We start from the raw sequence: 24124 nt of genomic DNA on the forward strand, positions 1-24124 counted from the left end.
TTCTTTATTAAACCATCAGATGTTTTTCATGGGCACAGTAACACAGTTTCACAGAGTTAAATAAATGTAATACAAACAAAAGTAGCACACCGTAAAATATTCTACTACATACACCTGCAAAGGAAGGGCTTGAATCCTACTTCTGAAAGATAGCATTTACTTGGAAAATAGAAAATCAATTCCATTTTTACACCTTTTTTGTAGTTTGGTTCCAACTATATAGATTACTCAGTATTAACTCTCCCCACCTCAAAAATCTTCAAATAATCACTCTTCTTAAATTTAGAGTACATTATGCCCTTTGCCCAGCATATCTTATTTTTCTCAATTGAAACCAAGACCTATAAGTCTTTAATAATTCTCCCTGAAGTTAAACACTTTCGATAGTGCATCTTTAATATATATATATATCCATGTTAACCCATACAACGGAGAAGAGAAAATCCACCTGGCAACACTAAAACCATAGCAGGCCATCCAGAGGATCCTGAGTACTTCTTTAATTCTATCCATGAGTTAAGGTTTTCATGAACAGTTGTCGATTTCGGCCCATATCCTGAGTTCTGAATAGTTCTGACAGGAATAAGCAGACGGAGGACGTCTTCTGACTGTGCGGTACCACACTGAGGGTCAAATTCTATTGTCATCCACCTAACACATTCTGGGAATGTCACCTGGCAGGAGACAAGAAGATATGAGTATACATGCACACACCTACATCTGTTAAGTGTATGTGTGCCTACATTAAATGAAATGAGAGAATGATACACTACAAAACAATGGAGAAATCAAGTGAAGGAAACAAAACAGACTGTCTTATAATTTAGTTTTGGAGTATGTAATTATTTAAATATTAGAAAACAAAATCCAATTAAAAACCAATTCACAAAACAAATTATATATATATATATATATATACACACATACATACATACATATATATGTATATATGTATTATAACAAGAACAAGAGCCTTTTTTTTAAAAGTGGCTGATTCCAGAGCTAAAGCAGGAAAGGTAAGTCTAAATATTTGTTCATTCCAGGGAATAAAGATGCAAGGAAAATTAGAAGGGAGAATCTAATTTTCTCAGTGAGGTAAAATGAAGAGACTCACATCCAGCTGAGATATGGGGCAAGTTTCTTCAACAATCAAAAGTTGAGGAAACCCAAAGACAGGGATGGAAGGGTATGAATATATTTGCAGGGCTTTAACATGTCTCAAAAACCCAAAAAAGTGTGTGTGTGGGGTTACTGAAGAAACAAACAATACCAAATATTCATCTTATGTGAATGCAAATTCAAACAAACACATAAAATATGCATATTTTATAATATTAAGGAATTGCTCATTTTAAGTGTTATTATAGTTAGAGGGTTCTTACATGAAAGAAATACAAAAGAAAGTAGCATTAATTGTTTTACAATAATATAAAAGAGAAGGAAGAATTAGAAAATAAATGAAATGGTTTGATTAAGAGCTTAAGACTTGAACCCGGAGATGAGTAAGGCTACAGCATTATCTGGTCCACTATTATACAGCTCCTATTTCTAAACCAAATTGAATGTTTTACAAGCACAAAAATATAATTGAAAAAGCACGTGATTCATTCTCATTTATTTACTAAAAGGATTTGAATATAATAACCATAAATTTTAAAATATTTCACTTTTTATTTTTTATATAATATTCTAAGTGGACTACTTTTGATTTTCAGAGTTCAGATAGTGGTACCAATAATGCCAGTTTAAAAAGTATGATTTACAGGGTAGGGGGATAGCTCTGTCTGTAAAGAGTTTGAGGACTAGAGTGTAGTCTCCAGGACCTGTGTCAAAGTAAATAAATAAAGTCTGGGCATGGTGGTACAAGCTTTAATCTCAGGGTTGGGAGGTAAAGACAAGACCACCACTGGGGCTGCTGGCCAGCCAGGCTAGTGAACTTTGCCAGTTCTAGTTCAGTAAGAGACCTTGTTTCAAAAACAATGTGGATAGTGCTTAAGGAATAACATGCAGTTATCTTCTTGCCTCTTTATCCATGCACGAATATGCCCACAGGAACACATAATAAAAATATTATTTACAAAATTTAAGATTTATATTCACTATGATTATAATATATACCACAGAGTTTAGCATTATGTACTTCAATACTGTTAGAAAAATATTTGTAAACAACTTTGAAACACCTACCAGAGGCCAAGTGGTTGTGGCACACACATTTAATCCCAGACTTGGAAGGCAAAGGCAAGCGGATGACTGTGAGTTCAAGGCCAGCCTGGTCAGAGAACAAGTTCCAGGACAGGCTCCAAAGCTACACAGGGAAACCCTGTCTCAAAAAAATAAACAGAAAAAACAAAAAAACAAACAACAAAAACGTACCAAAGTATAACATCTGTAAGGTAAAAGTTCTGTTTTCCTAGATAGCCCAGAGACCTAAGGTAAAGCCTTAGGTTAAAACAAAACTAAACAAAACAAACAACAAAAAAAATGATTCCCAATGGCATTCTGCTATACTTATAGAGATGTGCCATGTTGAGCCATCATCAGAGAAGCTTCCTCCTACAACTGATGGGAACAAATACAAAGACCCACAGCCAGACATCATGGAGAAAGATGGGGAGAGAAAGAGAGAGAGAGATAAAGAGAGAGAGAGAGAGAGAGACAGAGAGAGAGAGACAGAGAGACAGAGAAAGAGAGACAGAGAGAGACAGAGACAGAGACACACGGACGACTTTGGAACACACAGCTCTAAAAGAGATGTCTCCATCAAATCTCTCCCCTCAGAGCTAAGGAAACTCTGTGGAAGAGAAGATGGAAATAGTGTAAATAGTGTAAAAGCCAGCAGGGATGGAGGACAGCAGGAGCCAAGAGCATATGAACCCTCAAAGACTGAGACAGCAGCAACAGAGTCAACATGTCTACACCAGGCCCTCTGCAAACATACTTCCAGGTTAGTATTTTATAAAGTGTATATAAATGAGGGTCTCTGATTCTTGTGCCTTCTTCGGGGCTCTTTTTCTTCTGCTGAGTTGCCTGGTTCAACTGTTGATGTTCTAGTTTTTGCCTCATCTTATATTTTCTTTTGTCATGTTTAGTTGTCATCTGCTAGAAGCCTGGGAAAGTATAGGGATCCAGAGGGAGGGAGGTGGGGAAGGACTGGGAGGAGTAGAGGGAGGGAAACTAATCAGGAGACATTGTATGAGAAAAGAATCTATCTTTAAAAAAGGGGACAAGTTCTATCTTTAGGTCTTCTTTAGCCCAACAGTTCCTAATCATCTGTGGATTATTTATATTTAAGTGCTACAAAGAAGTGACATTTCTGAACATATGCAAAATACTCTTTCAGATACCATTAGAAAATCTCAGCTCAAGGTTGGGATTTGAGTCTTGCTAAGAACGGTGCCCACCTTGTAGTGCATCACACAGGCAGGCTTGTATGGGTGCTCACTCTCAATGACAGCATAGTGATTAGAAGTGGTACAAGCTGAGAGACCTTGCTCAGGCTGGTTTCCTGTTGTGCTATCAGTTGACTGATTGGGATTGAACGCAGGGGGTGCATACTTCTGATTCAAAATGGCAACTGAGGGAAGCAATTGTTGGACAAGGCCAAAAACTTCTACAGCAACCTAGTAGATATAAAAAATATACATGATTAAATAAATGTGAAATTAATTTTACTAAGAAAGTATCCTAATTGTTGGCAATGCTTATCAGTAACAATTTCCATACACAGTTTCTATAATGTATTTTTAAACAAAAACATTTTTAATGGGTAAATACTTTTATCTTAGATATTATATCAAAATAATCTATATTTTAAAACTCTTGCTTTTCTGTGGTCTACAGTAAATATCTTTTCTCAATATTTAGTTATGCCAAAGACTCCATAGTTTATGACTTTCTTTATGTCTTATCTCACTACTGTAAAACATTCCATTTCTACTGCTATTTTTATTTAAGGTGGAGAACTGGCATCAAACTCAGAAATTTTAAAATAAGCAAGTAACTTAATCTTTCTTTATATGTCATATTTATAAGACAGATCTTCAAGTGTGAAATCAATATGTAAGTATACTAAGTCAACAAGCAATGCTGGGAACAAAGAGGCTTAACTAATAATAACAACTTCTCCTACATGAGGTGCTTTTTTGTTATCTATAACCCCAGAGCCTTAATATATCTTTAAAGGGAAGATATACGAAATGGTATAAAAATGGTAAGAAATTCAAAGTCATAGAATTTAGTTACACACCTTGGGAATAGCAGCAGCTACTGGTCCTATGTAGGCTATAATAAGGGGAAGCAGCATGGAAAACAGACTGGAAGAGCTAAGCAGTTCTGGAATGTCATCAGCTAAAAAAAGCATTAAAACTATAGTTAGAAGGTGGTTTCGTTATAGTGTACACATGCTAAACTAGCCTATACCCTATTATCCTCAGAAAGTTGTGGTTGACATTAACTACATGTCTATAAAGGACTGGATCAATTTTTTGTAAGGGATTTACTAGCCATGTATTATCTCAATCCTTACAATAAATACTTCTTACTTTTTAGAAGAGAAAACCAAGGCATGCAGTGTTTGTATATCTTATAGTAAATTCTTAATGTGTTCTACAAATATATACCTGCAAAATGCTAGAGCCAGGAGTAGAACCTAAGGCAGTGGTTTTTAAACACAGCAATATAAACGACACTAGGCAAATTATTTAATCTGAAAAGCAAGACATATTTCTTCCCTGACCGCTGTTAGGATTAAATGACTTAACACATATACAAAGCACTCAGAACAACCTCTGTACATATAAACATCTCAAAAAGCGTCTGTTGTCACTTTTCTATTACGACATCTATTTTCCATGAAGAACTTTGCTGATAGCCATTTTAGTCATTTTTTCCATGAACATGAGGCTTAAAAGATAGGCTAAACCTAGACATTTACATTACAGGGCGATTATTCTCCCAAATATGGGCTTCTAGACCTGTTGCATAAGAATAAATGACATTTATTCAGAAAATACTTTTTAACCTAGCCTAAACCTCTGGATGGACCAAATTTTTAGTGGAAAGGATAACACTGAATACTTTATTCTAACACTTCTGATAGTACAAAGGATACCCAGGTACAAAGAGGCAGGTAAGAGGAGGAAGGCAGCAATGAGATTATTTGGACATTTCTATCCACGAGAAAGTACATATGAGGTTGCACTATGGCAGCTTGAGCTAGGTACTAGAAAAACAGAGAAAGAGGAAAAACCAACTGGAGTTTCCAGTGAAAGAATAGTCCCAGGCTTAATTTAGAAAAGTAGATCTGAGGAGATGGGCAAGGTTATCCAGACATTTGGGTGAATGGTGATACTTAACAGGAACAGGATACACAGAAAGAAAAAAATATTTATTACTAACTAGGAATAAAGCAAAAAAACTAATTTAATTAGATGGAATGTTTCTCTTTTTGTATAAACTAAAAAAATAAAAGTATCAGGTGATTTGTTTAGATCATTCTAAAAACAAATCTTCTGCTAAGTATGAAGTATGTGAATGATCCAAAACAGATACTTGTATAGATGGATACGGAACTAAACACTTTGGGATTCTACAAGATGGCTCCCCTTCATTAATGATGCACAGAGAAGAATTACAGATTCTAAACTATGACTATAATGACAGGAAAATAATAGTCTTACCATCCACAGCAAGTGCTCTGTGCAACAGATCCTTCGCAGCTCGAACAACAGTGCTTACCACAGAGAGTGCTCTGCTACAGTTTTTATCTTCTTCATTGGCTTTACTTAGAAGTTGGGACTGTAAATCTCCATCAAATTCACTCCTGTGACATGAATAAGCATGAAAATAGTTTTTACTGGTAATTTAATGAATTATATTCAGATTAGAGTTTCTCAATAAACTTGAAGTAAAAAACAATTAAAGTTAAGACATATATGTGTAATTATGTTAATTTAGGAAGCAATAAAAGCTTTGAACAGAAACAAAGCAGAAAGTATAAAATAGTAAAGGGTGTTAGTTCATATTAGATTAAGTTACTCTTTGATGAACTATTATTAAACAAAGAGCTGAATTGCGTTTAAAAAATAAATTACAAAGGGCCTAGGAAAAATGTGAGACAAAAGTATCAGGACAAAAGGGAGCCAGGTGCTGAATTTAGGGAAGAGAATGCAAACAACTATTGCTATGACGGAAGGAGAAAGCGTAAAATCTGAAGGGATGGTAAACGCGGTCAGATCATACAGAGTTTAGTGGTCACAGTAACAAATACATATTTCATATAAAAAGAGTCAAGAGAGAATTGAGCAATGGTACAGTGGGTCTATTTTTCATTTTTATCAGATAACTGATTGTCTTGGGGAGAACTGACTGTAAAGGGCAATAGAGAAAGAGACTCATATAGAGCCTGTGATTATTTTACAAGTAAAGGTGTTGGTGATCAGATAGAAAAAGTCAGATGTAGAGCATTTTACAAATATGGCTTTCAGAAACTAACTAATTAGATGTAGGGTGCAAGAGAAAGACAGCCAGAATGACCAGGTATTTGGCTACAACTGTATGACTACTATGAACACATGAAACCTACTACATCTATCAGCCAAACAGAGAAAGCATCTTTAAGGAAGATATTTGGTATGGTGACTTACAGGTGTGTTACCTGGAGTCCAACATCCTCTGTACAAATCCCTTTATCCTAAGTCACTAAGATGTGATTTGGAAAGACGTTTAACCCCTCAACCCTCAGTTCCCTCTTCTGGGAAACAGATAGGAAAGTGCCTACTGGCTGCGGCAACCGCAGGTAGCACTACATGAGCACTATTAGTGATTTGATACAGACTTAGGTTGAGAACAGAAGTGCTCAATGACACTCATACTACAGGTACATGATTAGACCAAACAAATCAGACACGATGAATTATGTGTATCTGGGGCTTTTTGGCCCAAAGATTAGTTTTCTGTTTTCCACCATTTACCCACTAAATAGTTTGCTAAAATACTCTAAGAAAACCCCCACCATTATATTGTGTAGAGTCTCAGAGTTTAACCTGAGCAGGTAAAAGATAGAAGACTATTCTTCAGACTGGATAAAAGAAGCAAGGCAATGCCACTACCTGAACTTTGGTTAATTATGAAAAGAAATGAGTAAATTCTACTTGAATTTTAGAGCACAATTAAGAAATTAAAATATAACATCAACAACATATATGACAGTACAAAAAACAAAACAAAACACCAAAAGCTTCAATGATACTAAAAAATATATATATATATAAAAGCGTTCAACTTTATACTTAATACTGAATAGATATTTTTAAATGAAGATTCTTCACAGGAATTAAGTATGTGCTAGAAAGATAAATTTGTAATTTAGATACAGTACTGAATTGGCAAATTTTATATAATAATAAATATTACACACCTGCTGTGGGATGTTCTGTATGTCAAATGTGTTAATCTGATTGGTTAAAATAAATAAAGTGCTGATTGGCCAGTAGCCAGGCAGGAAGGATAGGGTAGGCAGGACAAGGAAGAGGAGAATGGTGGGAAGTGAAGGCTGGAGCGAGAGAGACACCGCCAGCTGCCGCCATGACAAGGAAGATGTAAGGTACTGGTAAGCCACGAGCCTCATGGCAAAGTATAGATGAACAGAAATGGGTTAATTTAAGATAAAAGAAGTAGATAACAAGAAGCCTGCCACAGCCATACAGTTTCTAAACAATGTAAGTTTCTGTGTGTTTACTTGGTTGGGTCTGAGCATCTATGTGCCAGGCGGGTAAGAGAGATTTGTCCTGACTGTGGGCCAGGCAGGAGAACTCTCACTACACACACCACTTTAACACATTTCATTTCTAACTATAAGTGCACGTACCTATAGTACAATATCTGTGGAATCTGTCCTCTGGTCTGGTTTGTGCCATTACTGCTCAAGCTACATGTGCTGAAGGTAAAAGTCACTCCATCTGGACACTGAACGGTGGTCATTCCTCCATCTCCATTGGCTGTACGACTTCCATAGTTCCTCAAGCGCACAGCATATTTAACATTTTCCTTCATGATGGAGAAATAAAGCATGTTATATCTGTTCATAATATAAGGAGAGGATACTGAAAGAACTCTAGCAGTAAACTACTCAAGTATACTGAAACTCTGTGGTCATTACAAATAATTTCATTAAATGAGTTTTTAATGAATCTAATAGCTAATATTTACTGAATACGTTTTGAGTAACAGAATCTGCCCTAACTGCTTTATATGAGGTAACAGAATTAATTCAAGTGTCCTTAGTAGGTAAGTATATTACTCAACAAGTGAAGAATTTGAGGTTCAGTTGTTAAACAACTTGCACAAAGTAACATAGCTAGTAAGCAGTGAGACTAGTAGTTGACTATCAACAAACATGGGTAATTCCTGCGCTTAATTACAAACGTAAAATACTAATCAATGTCATGGTTTGGAAGAAAATGGCTCCCATAGGGAGTGGCAGGTATGGCTTTGTTGGAGTAGGTATGGACTTATTGGAAAAAGTATATCACTGTGGGGGTAGGATTTGTGGTCGCCTATGTTCAAGCTATACTCATTGACACAGCTCACTTCCTGTTGCCTGCAGATCAAGAGGTACAACTCTCAGCTCCTTCTCCAGCACCATGTCTGCCTATACTCCACCATGCTTCCCACCATGATGATAATGGACTAATCCTGTGAAACTGTAAGCCAGCTCCAATGAAATGTTTTCCTTTATAAGAGTTGCCTTAGTCATAGTATCTCTTCACAGCAATGGAACACTGACTGAAATACTCATAACTATTACTATAAAATAATATTTTTCTATGAGCTTAAATTCTTAAAATAACTCTAAGTATATAAAAATAACTGTGAGTCTACTACATTTTTATTTGGGGCAAAATGTACTCAGAGACAAAAATATGCTTACCCACATATGGGGAAAAAACCCATACAAAACTGTCCAGAATATGGTACAGAACATAGTACATAGGAAAACAGAGCTACAGATACTCGTGCTTTATGATCCAGTAGGATAGTTTTATGCCAAGTAGACACAAGTTTAGTCATCTCAGAGGAGGGAACTTTACTTGAGGATATGCCTCCATAAGATCAGGCCATGGGCAAGCCTGTAAGGCATTTTCTTTTGTGACTGATGTGGGAGGGGCTAGCCCTGGGCTGGTGGTCCTCGGTTCTATAAGATAGCAGGCTGGGTAGGTCATGAGAAGCAAGTGAGTAAGCAGCACTCCTCCATGGTCTCTACATAAGCTCCTGCATCCAAGTTCCTGAACTGCTTCAGTTCTTGTCTTGACTTCCTTCAGTGACAGACCACTCTGTGTCAGAGTAAACCAAATAAACCTTTTCTTCCCCAGTTGCTTTCATCATGATGTTTATCATAGCAATAAATTCTATGACTATGACAGTATCTAAGCTGTTTATTTTTTTAAAAGATCATGTGTGTGTGTGTGTGTGTGTGTGTGTGTGTGTGTGTGTGCATGTGCACAATGCTATGGCAGATAGAAGATCACAGAAGATATCTTGGAGCTGGAGTTACAGGTGATAAATAAGCCTCCTGATGTGGGTGCTGGGAACTAACTCCAGTCCTCTACAAGAGTATTACTCCTAACCACTGGTGTAGCACTCCAGCCATCAAAGCTATTTTTGATGAAGTCTGATGAATCTACTTTACACTTTAAATTCTATTCCAAAATAATATTTATTCACTTATATTTATAAAATTATTATGAAGGGAAAAATCCTAATACTCTTTTCTGTATATTTACTTACGTTAGGAGTACAAGTGTTTTGCCTACATATATGCATGTATGTGCACTATGTGCATCCCTGGTGTGTGGGTAGTTCAAAGAGGTCATCAGATCCCATGACCTGAAGTAATGGATGGTTGTGAGCCACCATGTGGATGCTGGGAACAGAACCTGGATCCCCTGTGTTCTTAACTGCTGAGCTACCTATGTGGCCCCATTAATATTAACTCTTAAGACCACATTTTTTCTTTGAAGCACTTTTGGTGCAATATAAGTTGGAAAGATGCAGACTGAAAGCTAGTCAGTTTCAATTCTATGCTTCTCATGGAGGCATGTTCTCTGCTGTCATTACTTCGTCCGTATAGTATGGATGCTCGACTTCCTCACCAAAAGAAGAGGCTCAAAGTGCTAAAATGATAATATGCCAGATTTAATAAATCTCACATGGGAGAATGATGTAACATGTCAGAAAAGGAATAAATACTACTCTGCATCTTTCCTACTTATATTATACTAATTCTTTTAAAACGCTAAGTCGGTCTTAACCTGACTCTAAGGCTGTCTGACAATAAAACCTAACAATTCTTCCTAATATACTAGAATTTGAATGTGCAAAAACAGAGCACAACACAGTACAACACCAAGAATATTATATTGTAGTAGGCAAATGGATAAGTAGTTGAAGCAGCATGTAACAGATAACTTAAGAGAAGCCATAGCTAACACTGAAAATTCAGGGACTACCTTTCAACATATTTTTAAAACATTACTTTTATTTTTAATGGTGTATATGCATGTATATATTGGGAGTGCATGCACAAGTGCAGCTACTTGAAGAGGTCAGAAGAGGGCGTTGGGTATCCCGGAACTGAAGTTGCCAGTGACTGTGAGCCTCCCAACATGGGTGCTGGGATTCAAACTCATGCCCTCTGTAAGAGCAGTACACACACCTACTCGTTGGGCCAGCTCTCCAGCCTGTTTTTCACTATTTTTAACTTTAAAACATCACCTCTTAGTTAAAAAAGAAACGTAGATGACATTACCTTTAAAGGAACAACTTTGTCAAGTCTGATTTCAGCTATGTCACTGGGTGAATCGTCTGTTGTATAAGTTCCTTTGACTAATTCTAGAGATGTCCATCTGTGAGAATGAGTTGAATCTCCTGCATGTTCACTCTAACACATATATAAAAACAAAATTCACAAGACACTTAACTTTATTGCAGGACAATTCTGATTATAATCCATTACTGTCTTTAGGCAGTTTATTGCCTTATATATAAAATTAGTCATGGGCTGGTAGAGATGGCTCAACAGGTAAACAAATCTGTCCCCAAGCCTGACAACCTCAGTTTGATCTCTTGAGATTCCCCACATGGTGGAGAGAACTGGCTTCCACAAGATGCTCTCTGGTCTCTACATATGCACTTTAGAATATGGATGCATGTGTGCATGCACACTCACACAAGCAAATGTATTAAAAAACTGAAATTAGTTATTAGCATTTCTAAAGAAAGATTTTACTACTCTAAGCTATTCACTTTTTATCTTGTTTCCTGAAGAAATTAAAACATAAATTGACTAGTATTCTTTTAGGTCTTGGAAGTGTTTGAGTATCTTCATGGAGAGACTATACATACAGTCTAATGAAGCAGATGTTAATTAAAAGTAATTGCTCAAATGAATCAGTTAAATATATGCTATTTACAAGAAACTTATTTTTATGTTTCCTGTATCATATTAAACTTTGTAATAATTTTGATAATAGAGAATATACAGCTACAATCAAAATCACTATCTTTTAGGAAGAATTTTCCATTACCATTTAATAAAATGGTTTATTTGATAGAGGAAGTAGTATCCATCTAAACTTAAAACAGTATTCTAGAATCATAAAAAATGACAATAGCAGAAAAAAATTACATAAGACTTGGAATCAAAGTCTTAGCTTTCTAGTTTTCAATTCCACTTAAAATCTCTCCCTTTCAGAAACTGCAAAAAAATAAAAAATAAAAAAGGCAGAAGTGTACCAAGATGCCTTCAAACAATCATGTAAAGTAAGCCTTTTTATTCTGATTTAATGTTGTCCACATATAGGTGATCTGTTAGACTTCTGAAGGTTTGAAACCATCGTGCCTTGACAATGGTAAACTCAGATAACCTCACAGCAAGAAAAATGCTGCAAGAGTGAGACTTACATCATCAACCAAGACCTCTAATTCATACTCATGTATGCCACCTCCTCCATAGACAGAGAAACCAACCACAACGATTCCAGGTTTGTCTACTGCAAAACAGATTGCATCAGGGGATCCATTTCCAGTGTTCCAACTCCTTCCCTGACTTGTTTTTGTGAATCGGTTAGCACTGGCTTTTACAGAGTGAAGAGAATTAAGTCCATCAACCTGTGAACAACACAATTCCATCAGCAGTTGATAACCTGAGTATTAATAGCAACAACTGAAACACAGTATCTAATGGATATATATTAGATAGTAAACATTCATTTGAATTATGTATTTTATATTAAGACAGGATTTTCAAAATCAAGCCACAATCTGTTTGGGGGTAAAACAAAACACAGAAGCATCAAACTCAGTTAAAGCATTCAAGTAAGTCATAAAACATAGTTAAGAAAGGCAGTGGAAAGAGAAAAATAATATACTTCTAAAATGTCAGGCACCCATCACTGTTTCAAGGTGACCTTATCAAACACTTAATACTTGATACTTCTTGAATTTTGTTACACTGGCTACAAAACAAGATGTATACTTGCTAACACTGAACTATACACACAAGAACTGTTACAATGATAAAGTTTAATTTATGAATATCTTACCACAATTAAAGGAATTACAGTATAGTTGAGACTAAGATTCTGCCCCGTTTTCATATGTACTTGTATACGTAACTAGAGATAGAGCAAAGCTTTGGCACTTCCTGTTCTTGAAGTACCATGTATTTACTATTACTTCCTTGACTTCAGAGCATCACTTGCATCAACTGGTGCAAGTTCATGGATTTGTATAATGTGCAGATAAGAACCTGGGCTAAGAAGATACTACATACTTTAACATACTTTGATAACCTGGTTATATTAATAAGAGAGCAGTTTCAAGATGGGATTTGAGTTGGGAATGGCTCTGTTAGTACTATTTGTACTATGAGCATGGAGACCTGTGGTATGATTCCCAGAACCCATTTAAAAGCTGGAATGGCAGCATATTTGTAACACCAGCAGTAAGTTAGCTGGGTGGATGGTAACCTGGGCCTCTGGACAAACAGTCTGCCAATAGATGATTCCCACATTGAGTTTAAGATTGAGTCTCAATAAATATGTTCAATAAAGACAGAGGAAGACACCTAACATCAATCTCTGGCTTCTACACATATATACACACACAGGTATATCTCTAGATACACATGCATGCACACCACATGTGTGCGCACACACACAGAGAAAGAGACAGAGAGTCTTAAAAGTAATAATAAAATGAGTAGATCATACAACAGGAAGGCAGAAAGGGTTTTTTTTAATGATTTGTGTGTATGTATAACCTGTGCATGAGCACACACAAAAGGACATCAGGTGTTTTGTTCTACCACTCTCTAACTCACTCACTAAAGACAGAACATTCTTATTAAAAATGGAGCTAGATAGGCAGTATAAAGAGCCAAAAATCCTCCTGTCTGTCCCCTACAGCGCTGGATTTACAGGTGCAGACACATGGACATACCTGAATTTGTACATAGGGGAGCACTCCTATCTGCTGGACCATCTTCCCAGCCCTGCATTTTTTTTTTTTTAAAACAAGAATATTCTTTCTAAACACTTATTTCTGACCTATCTGGAAATTAGTTTCTAAAAACCCAAAACAATGTGTTCAAGACTACTTCCTACTTTCTCTTTTATCAGGTTCAGAGTAACTGGATTTATGTTGTGGTCTTTGATCCACTTGGACTTAAGTTTTGTGCACGTTGACAGATATGGATCTATTTGCAGCCTTCTACACATTGACATCCAGTTATGCCAGCACCATTTGTTGAAGATACTTTCTTTTTTCCATTGTACATTTTTGGCTTCTTTGTCAAAAATTATATGTTCATAGGTGTGCGGGTTAATGTCAGGGTCTTCAATTCGATTCCATTGGTCCACATGTCGGTTTTTATGCCAGTACCAAGCTGTTTTTATTACGGTAGCTCTACAGTAGAGCTTGAGGTAGGGGATCGTGATGCCTCCAGAGGTTGTTTTATTGTACAGGATTCTTTTGGCTATCCTGGGTTTTTTGTTTTTCCATATGAAGTTGAGTATTATTCTTTCCAGATCTGTGAAGAATTGTGTTGGTATTTTGATGGGGATTGCATTGAATCTGTAGATTGCTTTTGGTAAGATTGCCATTTTTACTATGTTAATCCTGCCTATCCATGAACATGGGAGATCTTTACATTTTCTGACATCTTCTTCAATTTCTTTTTTCAGGGACTTAAAGTTCTTGTCATATAGGTCCTTCACATGCTTAATTAGAGTAACTCCAAGGTATTTTATATCATTTGTGGCTATTGTAAAGGGTGATGTATCTTTGATTTCCTTCTCAGCCTGTTTGTCAATTGTATATAGGAGGGCTACTGACATTGGCACTGGAGATCACTTTCTAAATATAACACCAGTAGCACAGACACTGAGAGAAACAATCAATCAGTGGGATCTATTGAAACTGAGAAGCTTTTGTAGAGCAAAGGACACGGTCAACAAGACAAAGCGACAGCCTACAGAATGAGAAAAGGTCTTCACAAACCTCACATCTGACAGAGGGCTGATATCCAGAATATATAAAGAACTCAAGAAATTAGACATCAAAATGCCCAACAGTCCAATTAAGAAATGGGCTATAGAACTAAGCAGAGAATTCTCAACAGAGGAAGTTCAAATGGCTGAAAGACATTTAAGGAATTGCTCAACATCCCTAATTATCCAGGAAACGCAAATCAAAACGACTCAGAGATACCACCTTACACCTGTCAGAATGGCTAAGATCAAAAACACAGAAGACAGCTTATGCTGGAGAGGATGTGGAGCAAGGGGAACTCTCCTCCACTGCTGGTGGAAATGCAAGCTTGTATAGCCACTTTGGATATCAATATGGCACTTCCTTAGAAAACTTGGAATCCATCTCCCCCAAGACCCAGCTGTGGCACTCTTGGGCATATACCCAAGGAATACTCAATCATACTGCAAGGGCATTTGCTCAGCTATGTTCATATCAGCATTGTTTATAATAGCCAGAACCTGGAAACAACCTAGATGCCCTTCAACTGAAGAATGGATAAAGAAAATATGGTACATATACACAATGGAATACTACTCAGCAGAGAAAAAAATGACATCATGAGGTTTGCAGGCAAATGGATGGATCTAGAAAAAATCATCCAGAGTGAGGTAACCCAGACTCAGAAGGACAAACATGGTATGTACTCACTCATAGGAGGATACTAGATGTAAAAGAAAGACGACTAGACTGCTACACAACTCCAGGAAGGCTACCTAGAAAACGGGACCCTAGGAAAGACACAGGGATTGCCCAATGACAGAGAAATGGATGAGATATACATGAACAACCTGGACGACAGTGGGAGTAATGAAGGGCATGGTTTGAGGGAAAGAAAGCTTAGGGGAGCAGTAGATTCCAGCTGGATCAAGAACAGAAAGGGAAAACAAGGAATAACAGACCATGATAAATGATGACCACATGAGAACAGGAATAGGCAGAATGCTGGAGAGGTCCCCAGAAATCCCAATGATACATCCTCTGTAGACTACTGGCAATGGTCGAGAGAAAGCCTGATGTGACCTAGTCTGGTGATCAGATGGCAAAACACCCTAACTGTCGTGCTGGAACTCTCATCCAAAAACTGATGGAAGTGGATGCAGAGATACCCAGCAGGCCCCAGGTGGAGCTCCAAGTGTTTAATTGTGGAGAAAGAGGAGGGACTGTAAGAGCGTGAATTGTTGAGACCAAGATTGGAGAGGCACAGGGACAAGTAGCCAAATGAATGGAAGCACATGAATTATGAACCAAAGGCTGTGGAGCCCCCAGCTGGATCAGGCCCTCTGGATAAGTGAGACAATTGAATAGCTTGATCTGTTTGGGAGGCATCCAGGCTGTGGGACCGGGACCTATCCTTAGTGCATGAGGTGGCTGTTTGGAGCCTTGGGCTTACACAGGGACACGTTGCTCAGCCTGGAAAGAGGGGACTGGACCTGCCTGTACTGAATCCATCAGGTTGAAATGAATCCCCAGGGGAGTCTTGGCCCTGGAGGAGATGCGAATGGAGGGGAGGGGATGGGGGAAGCTGGGGGCAGGGGCGGAAGGGGGGAGGACAGGGGGAACCCATGGCTGATGTGTAAAATTAAAACAAATATATTTAAAAAGCAAAATAACCCAAAACATATGAATAAAGAAATAACATGGAAAGCTAAATATGTTTGTTGTTGTTATTGTTCTTTGCTTATTTATACTTTGAAATGGGTCTTCTTAAATGACCCAGGTTAGGTTCACTTTGCTTCTGCTTCTTAAGTGCTGGGATTGGAGGCATGTACTATAATGAATGATGCTGTTAAAAATAGAGTAAGGCTTATTTGGGAAAGAAATTGACATGAAATGACTATAAAAAATGAGCTTTATTAGTGCAAAGGTCAACATGATCATGGGAGTAGATAAGCATTAAAAGTAGGTAAGCATTAAAAAGAACATGTATCATGTCAGAAACAATATCATGGGTCTTTAAGAGGAAAGAGAAGCTTCCCTTTAAAATCTAGATAGGAGATTTGTTAAGAGTGCTAAATAAAAGACAAAGCTACCACAGATAGGATGATGTGGGTAGATGGGGTGGGAAGCCCAGGGGAGAACCTTTGAGAAATCTCCTGAACAAAGGAGATTACTTTACTTTTATATCATTCCTCGTGTGTGTGTGTGTGTGTGTGTGTGTTTGTTTGGCAGAGTGCTGTTTAGCAAAGGATTATACTTCAGTGATGAGAAAGCTGCAAAAGAGCACAGTTTCCTAAGGGTCCCACACACAGTTGTTGGGGTTGAGGCCTCATCTTGTTAGGCTATGAGATCTGGCTGCCTAAATAGACCAATGTCTTAAAGAGACAGCATTACGATTCTACTGGAACATGTGCTTGTTTATCCAGTTTTGAAACACAGCTCCTTACCTCAGATCCCAGGGCTGATGCCGTCAGCTCACTGACAATACTGGCCAGTAGTCCACAGGTGTTAGAGACCAAGTGTGAGGAGAAGAGCTCATTTTCTCTCCGAAGACTATTTCTCACTGGAAGCACAACAATGACCAGCATCTTCTCCAGAACTTCACGGAAGCTTGTCATCCCCGAGATGTTCTCTTCACTCTGTAATACGTAAGAAGAGAGAAGGCAAAGCATTGCTTTATTTTGCCTCACAGGAGTTCTCAGCTGAAAAATTCTTTCCATATCATAACCTAAAGTTCTAGACCTGAATTATTTCTTTTTAACTCATAATTTACATGGTATGTTTTTATTAGCTTTGTGACATTCTCACATATTTTCTTATTTTAACTACATAGTAGTTTATAAACTGTGTCTTTCTTCATGATAAGCAGGAAATTATTCAGCATTTTAAAAACTTTTTCTACAAGATTTCAGAGTCTATAAAAATCAATCACAGATACTCTTTTTACAACTACTACTGTATTTAATTTCTGAAAGAAAACAAAATCCTAAACTATTAGAAAATTACAGGATGTGAAATTAGAATTTCATCAATATCCAAGCTCCAAAAATATTTTTCAGAAAATACTGAAAAGACTATAATTCAGCTGATATCTGACACAAAGTTCTGTCATTTATTGCACACTTGAATGTGTTTTAACCCAGTGTGAGGAAGTCACAGTAACCACTCAATCTTACAGTTTTCCAAGGACTGGAGACTCAGACATTTGGTATCTAGTTGCAAATCTTTCAAGTTTCAACTTTCCTAAATCAGGGGTAGTATTTGCTATGACTCAAATTTCAAAACCACATTCTTAGTGTCTGGATATGTTCTTTCATAACAATTATATTTAAAAAGGAAGTGAAAGAATATATATTAATTGTGGTATATTTTCAAAGACTTTAATCACGTAATTAACTATTACTCACTACACGTTAGTATTAAACTATAAAACTCTAATAGTAATTCCTAAAAACCCAGAGCCAGATATCAGGGTAAATGCTAAAAGGGCAGAGAGACAGAGGAGCAAGCCATAGCCACCTCAACTTGAAAGGGGCCATGCTCCTGTCTCCACCAGCATTATGTTCCTCTCTCTGCCCAGCCATATCACTCCCTGTCTCCTCCTCCCTAGTGCTGGGATTAAAGGACTGAGATCCCAAGAGCTGGGACTGAAGGTGTGTGCCACCACTGCCTGGCCTCTGTGGTTAACTAGTGGCTAGCTCCACACTCTGATCTCAAGGCAAGCTTTATTTGCTGGAGCACAAAGTATCACCACAGAAAATAGCAGAATATTCCTAAATTCATCACCCATGTCACTTTTTTCTCAGTTTTCTCTTATAAGTAGCCTTTTGCCTAGACATTTTATATAGTCACCACTCTTTATATACTTTTAATTTTTAAGCATTTGCCTTGACATCAAATGTAAATATACCATTTAAATGACTGAATAAGTTTCTGTCAAGGTAATATACCTAATTCAGCTATTTCACTTAGTAATGAACATTTAAGGGTCTAATTGAGGTTTTTAAACTTTCTTTTTGGCAAATAAATGCACAGCTTTAGCTTTCCAATTATTCTTCCAGTTCCCTGTAAAAACACTGACAACATGATGTAGTGAAATGACAATTTATCACCTAAAAATATCTGGTACTTTGCAGACACTCAATTCAAAGGCTATGCTTGGTTTTTTACCCAGTTCAACTACAACCTAATTAAAATTACAGCAAATACGCACACAATAAATACTTGCTAAAGGGTTGAAAGAAAGAGCTATTCAGACTAATTTAAATTGTAAAAATCCATCTATAAGGAAACTATATTTCTTCATAATCTCACAGCACAGAAATTTATAAGAAAAGTTGGGCAATGGTGGGGCATGCCTTTAATCCCAGCCCTCAGGAGCAGAGGCAGGCGGATCTCTATGAATTTGAGGCCAGCCTGGGCTACAGAGCAAGTTCCAAGACAGGCTCTAAAACTACACAGAGAAATCCTGTCTCAAAAAAAAAAAAAAGAAAAGAAAGAAAGAAAGAAAAAGAAAGAAAGAAGAAAGAAAAAACAAAAGAAATTTATAAGAAAAAAAATTAACTTTTCTTAATTTTCTAGAAATAATTTGCCATCTCAGTATTTCTTTCCCTGACATTCATTAATAGTTACTAGAAAGGCTGAGGTTTTCTGATGCTGGCCCTTATAATACTTTAAATTTCTACAAGGATCCTACAAAAGTATGTCTTTAATTTTTTTCTAGAGTGCTTTCTAACAGTGCAAAAGCAGTTACTAAACAACGTTTCTTATGTGCTTTGGTTTCCTATGTTTATTTTATAGAACTCATTTTCATAGTTATTTATTTCTACATTTTATACAATTATTGTGTGTGTGTGTGTGTGTGTGTGTGTGTGTGTGTGTGTGTATACAGCACACATGTGGTAGTCAAGGGTCAATGTGTGAGTGTAGACTCCCCTTCCACCATGTAGGCTGTGGATCAAACTTAAGTTGTTGTTGTGCTTGGTTGCAAACATCCTTATGGGCTGTAAGCATTTTCCCAATCATAATTTAGAACTACAAAGATTGTTCATGTTATCTGTAACTTACTTTCATATGATACAGCAATAAACAATTATGTAGGTATTTACTTTATACTCACATTTTTAGAAGTGAGTTGTCATTTAAAATAAGATTGCTTATTGTGGTAGTTTGAATATGTTTGAATGCCTGGAAAGATTAGGAGACTTAGCCTTGTTGGAGGAGGTGTCACTTGAGGAGGGCTTTGAGCTTTAAAAGTGCCTACCAAGCACAGTCTCTCACTGCCTGCTGCCAGTGGATCAAGATGTATGGGGCTACAACTGCTCCAGTGCCATGCCTGCCTGTCACCACACTCCCTACCATAAACCCTCTGAAGCTGTAAGCAATCCCCCAAATCAGGTGCTTCTTCTTTAAGTTGCCTTGGTTATGGTGTTTTATCATGGCAATAAAATAGTAACTAAGCTAGCCAGGCATGGTGGTGCATCCCATTAATCTCAGCACTCAAGAGTTAGAGGCAGGCAGATCTCTCTCTATCTCTGTGATTTCAAGACCACCCTGGCCTACAGAGCAAGTTCCGGGGCAGCAAGAGCTTCAAAGAGAAACCCTGCCTCGAAAATCAATCAAACAAACAGTAACTAAGATACTTATCTTTCAGGTAAACATGAGAATTAGAGCATAGCTCTTATCATAAAACAGATGATCATTTGTCAAATATAATTTTCAATAAGGAAGATGAGGCACCAAACTTACATATGTCTCCACTTACTGTTGCTTATTTTCCATTGTAAAAGCTTTCAGAAAAGACTACTGTTTGCTTCTCCATTGTAAAAGCTTTCTAAAAAGGTGTACCTGGCTTAGCTTTTCCATATGTCCCACCAAGAGCGGAAAACGATGAACTAGTGCTGAGTCATTCTCTGTGCTGACTTGCTTAGCAATGGATCGCAGTAACACTTCTCCATCATATGCAATAGGGAAGATAGAGGTCAGCTTCACAGAGGTGTGACACAGAGCCGACATCACAGCTGCAAGGAGGCGGCTACTGGAGGTCTTAAAGTTAGCTTCCTGGATATCCTTTTAAGAGCAAAAAGAATCCTCAAATACTGCATCAATTGAAAACAAGTTTCTGCAAATACACCAAAATTATCTATCACTCATATTAAAGGATAAGAACACATCAATACATTAAAGCATAATTAAATTATTATCTAGTAATGATGGGGAGAAACAGATGAAAAGAAAACTTACTTCCAGTCCTATAGCAAACTAATGTTTATATATCTTTACAATCATCACTTCTTCCTAGCACCATTTTCAATGTGAGAGGTGAAAAGACTCCCATTAGAATCTATCAAAAACACTTATTTTGTAAGAACTAAAGCTACTTTTGACAAAAATTAATAATACAAATTACACTTCTCTAATACCATTTTAGTAAGGTCACAAAATTATGTTATTATCTCCAGTTTATAGAGAAATCGTAGCACATCTCGACAATTTTTCAAATTTTTTAAACTTCTCAATTTAGGAAATCCTAATTCACAAAAATCATGCACACATTACTTAGTTTTTCAAACACCTGTGTTACCAGTCAAGCATAAAAGCACCATATCATATCGATCCAGTGTTGCAAAATCTAGCCTAGCAAAGGGAGGCCGCAAAGGTGAGAGTACTTAATTTGCCCTTTAGTCCAGGCAGTATTCTTCTTCTAGGTAAGTACCAGTAACATACACTGTTTTTACCATGGATCAAAGTTGACCACTTCGATGCTAGTGAACTAGAGGATAGCAGGGCACAGACTGGACACTACTATCATTTCCATTACAATATTATCCAAAGTGGCAAGAACACATTTTCCAAGGATGAGGATTCACTATTTCACTGATAAGTAGGATGTTAGCTGTGGATTGTTCACACTTAGTATACTGTTTCCAAATTTGGGAAAGCATTCAATACAATATCATTTTACCATTAAGTAAGATGTTAGTAACAGATTCTTCATAGGGATCTTTTATAAGTTTGGGATGTTTCATTACAACATTGTTTGCAAAGTTTGCACCACTGACTACCTGCTAATCCTGTCAAATGTATTTTAAATAGGTACTGAAAGTATAATGTATTTGTCTATGTTAAAGAGTTACTATGAACTCTTTTTTTACCCCAGTACAGGGAAGTGAACTCTCTCATATGTGCTAGGAAAGTACTTACCACTCAATCATAGCCCAGCCCAATAAATTCTATTGATTTCTAGGTGTTAATCCTGCATTTCAAGATAAATACCACTTGGTAATGATACAACATTTAGGATTTTTAACTCAATAGTATTATCAGAATAACTATGTCTCAGTGATATTTGTCCATTATTATTCTCATAATAATGTTATGTTTGGTTACCAGGCATGCCATCAGTTACCTTCTATGTGTTCTGAAGGAAGTTGTTAAATGTGTTAGTTCTTTATAAATGTTTAAAGACTCTATGAATGACAATATCTGCGTTAGGAATTTTTTGTTTGTGGGAAAGTTTTAAATAGTGAGTTCTGTTTTTTAGTGAATATAAGGCAATTAAGATCCTCTTTTGGCCCTTATTTATGAGGTATGGTAGCCCTGGAACTTGCTATGTAGACTAGACTCTTTAAAGTCCTTTTTTTTTTTTTTCTTCTCTTTTTAATATGTACGGGCATTTTGCCTGCATGTAAGACTATGCACCATATGCAATCCCGGAGCTCCAGGAAGCCAGTGGTGATGTATGAGGCTCTGGCATTAGACTTACAGGCTGTTGTGACCCCATGTGACTACTGGAAATAAGACCTGGGTCTTCTAGATGTGCAGCCAGTGTTCTTTGAAATGTTAATGTTTGCAATTTTACTAGATTTATGTATGTCAAAGTATATGATTTGTCTTGCTGAACAGTCTATGTGTACTGGAAAAAAATATGCATTCTGAAGCTGCATATTGTAGTTTATGAATGTCAGTAAGATTAAGGCAGGGGTGGAAAAATGCTTCAATTTAGCAGTTAAGACACTAACTTTTTCCAGAGGACCAACATTCAATTCTCAGCACCCATATTCAATGGATCACAACTGCTTCTAACTCCAGCTCCAAGGGCCCTTTTCGGCCTTCTCTACTTATATATACACATATGCAATGCACATACAATTAAAAATAAAAGTAAAATTCTAGAGATCAAGATGGTTTCTATCATACTTTAATCCTTTACACCCCTCATCTTTTTGTCTCAACGTGAGTACTGCAGCCCCAACTATCAGTGCCAATGTCTCTTTCTGCCCTATCGCTCTGTAAAGCATTTGTGCAAAGCGCTTTGAAATTCTGTGATTTGGTGTCTTCATGAGTGAATGAATGATTGTCAGCACGTTCTTCTCTCATTTCCCTCTCCAGTTCTTACATCTGTGGAGATACCAAGTGTTAGTTATTTAGCGGCACTCTTACCCGCGTGGAACACGTCCTGGACACGACAAATCCACAGAAGAGCTGTTTATTAATACAGGGTAGGAAGAGACGTGACAGGAGAAGAGTGAGGAGAGAAGAGAAGAAGAGGAGAGAAGAGGAGGAGAGAGGAGAGAGAGACCTGTGCAAAATGGCGCCTGCTTTTTAAAGAATGAGTCACGCATGCGTACAGGGCGGCATGTGGCTACTCCACACATGCGCGCATATAAAGCCACGGAGTCCTAGTCACGTGAGATGTTCTGACCTGGAAATGGCTATTTTGGACCAGAAATAACTAGGTGGTCCTCCGGGAAAGCCCAACCCTGTGGACATGTTGTGATTTTCTATCACCAAGGGCCATTTGTTTTCATACAGTCACTACATTCTCCCCCCACCACTATCAAATACTTCACCTATAGACTGAAAGAAAAAGTCAGCAGTTACATAAACAGTCTGATAATTTTATAACAAATAGATACCAGAGAATGAAACAAATTTTTAAATTTTAGCTATACAAGTGACACACATAAAGCAGATTTCCTAACTAACCTTTAGTAGTTAACAAAGTATGAGCATTTAAATTGATTTTCTTGCAGAGCATTAAGCAATATATTTTATTTTCAACCAACATTTTATAAATTTAAATTACCTGATCCAAACAATTCAGGAGATCACAAAGGCAAGCCCACTGTAATGCAGGCGTTGGATAGAAAGAGTGAAAGCAGGCAGTGAATGTGTTATGGCACTCTTGAAGGACAGCTTCCAGAAGACTCAAAGGCTGGCTGAGGTATCCTTGAGGGTCATTATCCAACTTCACCATGCAATGATCAACTCCTTCTGATAAAATTTTTCTTAACAAAGTTCTTGTTTTTCCAATACACTCTGCTAATTTGCTAGTTTCTTCTACAACTGCTTTTCCTGTAGCTTTGAGAAAATAAGAAAAGTGCTAATAAATCCAAGTATGTACTATTATAAATAATAATTGTCATTTACTGTATAAATAAAAATCAAACACCAAAACCCAGAAATGAAACTGCATAGATTAAGTAGGCTATAAAATAATTTTAAAAAATCGACATAGAAAAAAGAATTGGCATGAGTATTTAAATCTAACTTTATGATTGAAATTTTTCTATTTGATTAATATAATCTA

The 24124-nt window shown here is 37.0% G+C and overlaps 1 protein-coding gene across 13 annotated transcripts in view; it reads right to left on the reverse strand.

Moving 5' to 3' along the window:
- Mycbp2 (MYC binding protein 2) overlaps positions 1-24124 on the reverse strand; it is a 243679-nt gene that overhangs the window by 94877 nt on the left and 124678 nt on the right. For 12 of the 13 annotated variants that reach the window (XM_036198612.1, XM_036198616.1, XM_036198617.1 and 9 more), the window contains 10 exons: positions 23621-23895; positions 20380-20601; positions 16980-17171; positions 11965-12171; positions 10811-10942; positions 7871-8049; positions 5682-5824; positions 4250-4350; positions 3405-3623; positions 449-674 (listed from right to left, as the gene is read on the reverse strand). In XM_036198612.1, the coding sequence (XP_036054505.1) occupies positions 449-674; positions 3405-3623; positions 4250-4350; positions 5682-5824; positions 7871-8049; positions 10811-10942; positions 11965-12171; positions 16980-17171; positions 20380-20601; positions 23621-23895 (1896 nt within the window). The remainder of the gene's footprint in view (positions 1-448; positions 675-3404; positions 3624-4249; positions 4351-5681; positions 5825-7870; positions 8050-10810; positions 10943-11964; positions 12172-16979; positions 17172-20379; positions 20602-23620; positions 23896-24124) is intronic. The other variant, XM_036198607.1, reaches the window with a different exon arrangement.

Source organism: Onychomys torridus, chromosome 9, assembly GCF_903995425.1.
Source record: "Onychomys torridus chromosome 9, mOncTor1.1, whole genome shotgun sequence".
In the NCBI taxonomy this organism is placed as follows: domain Eukaryota; kingdom Metazoa; phylum Chordata; class Mammalia; order Rodentia; family Cricetidae; genus Onychomys; species Onychomys torridus.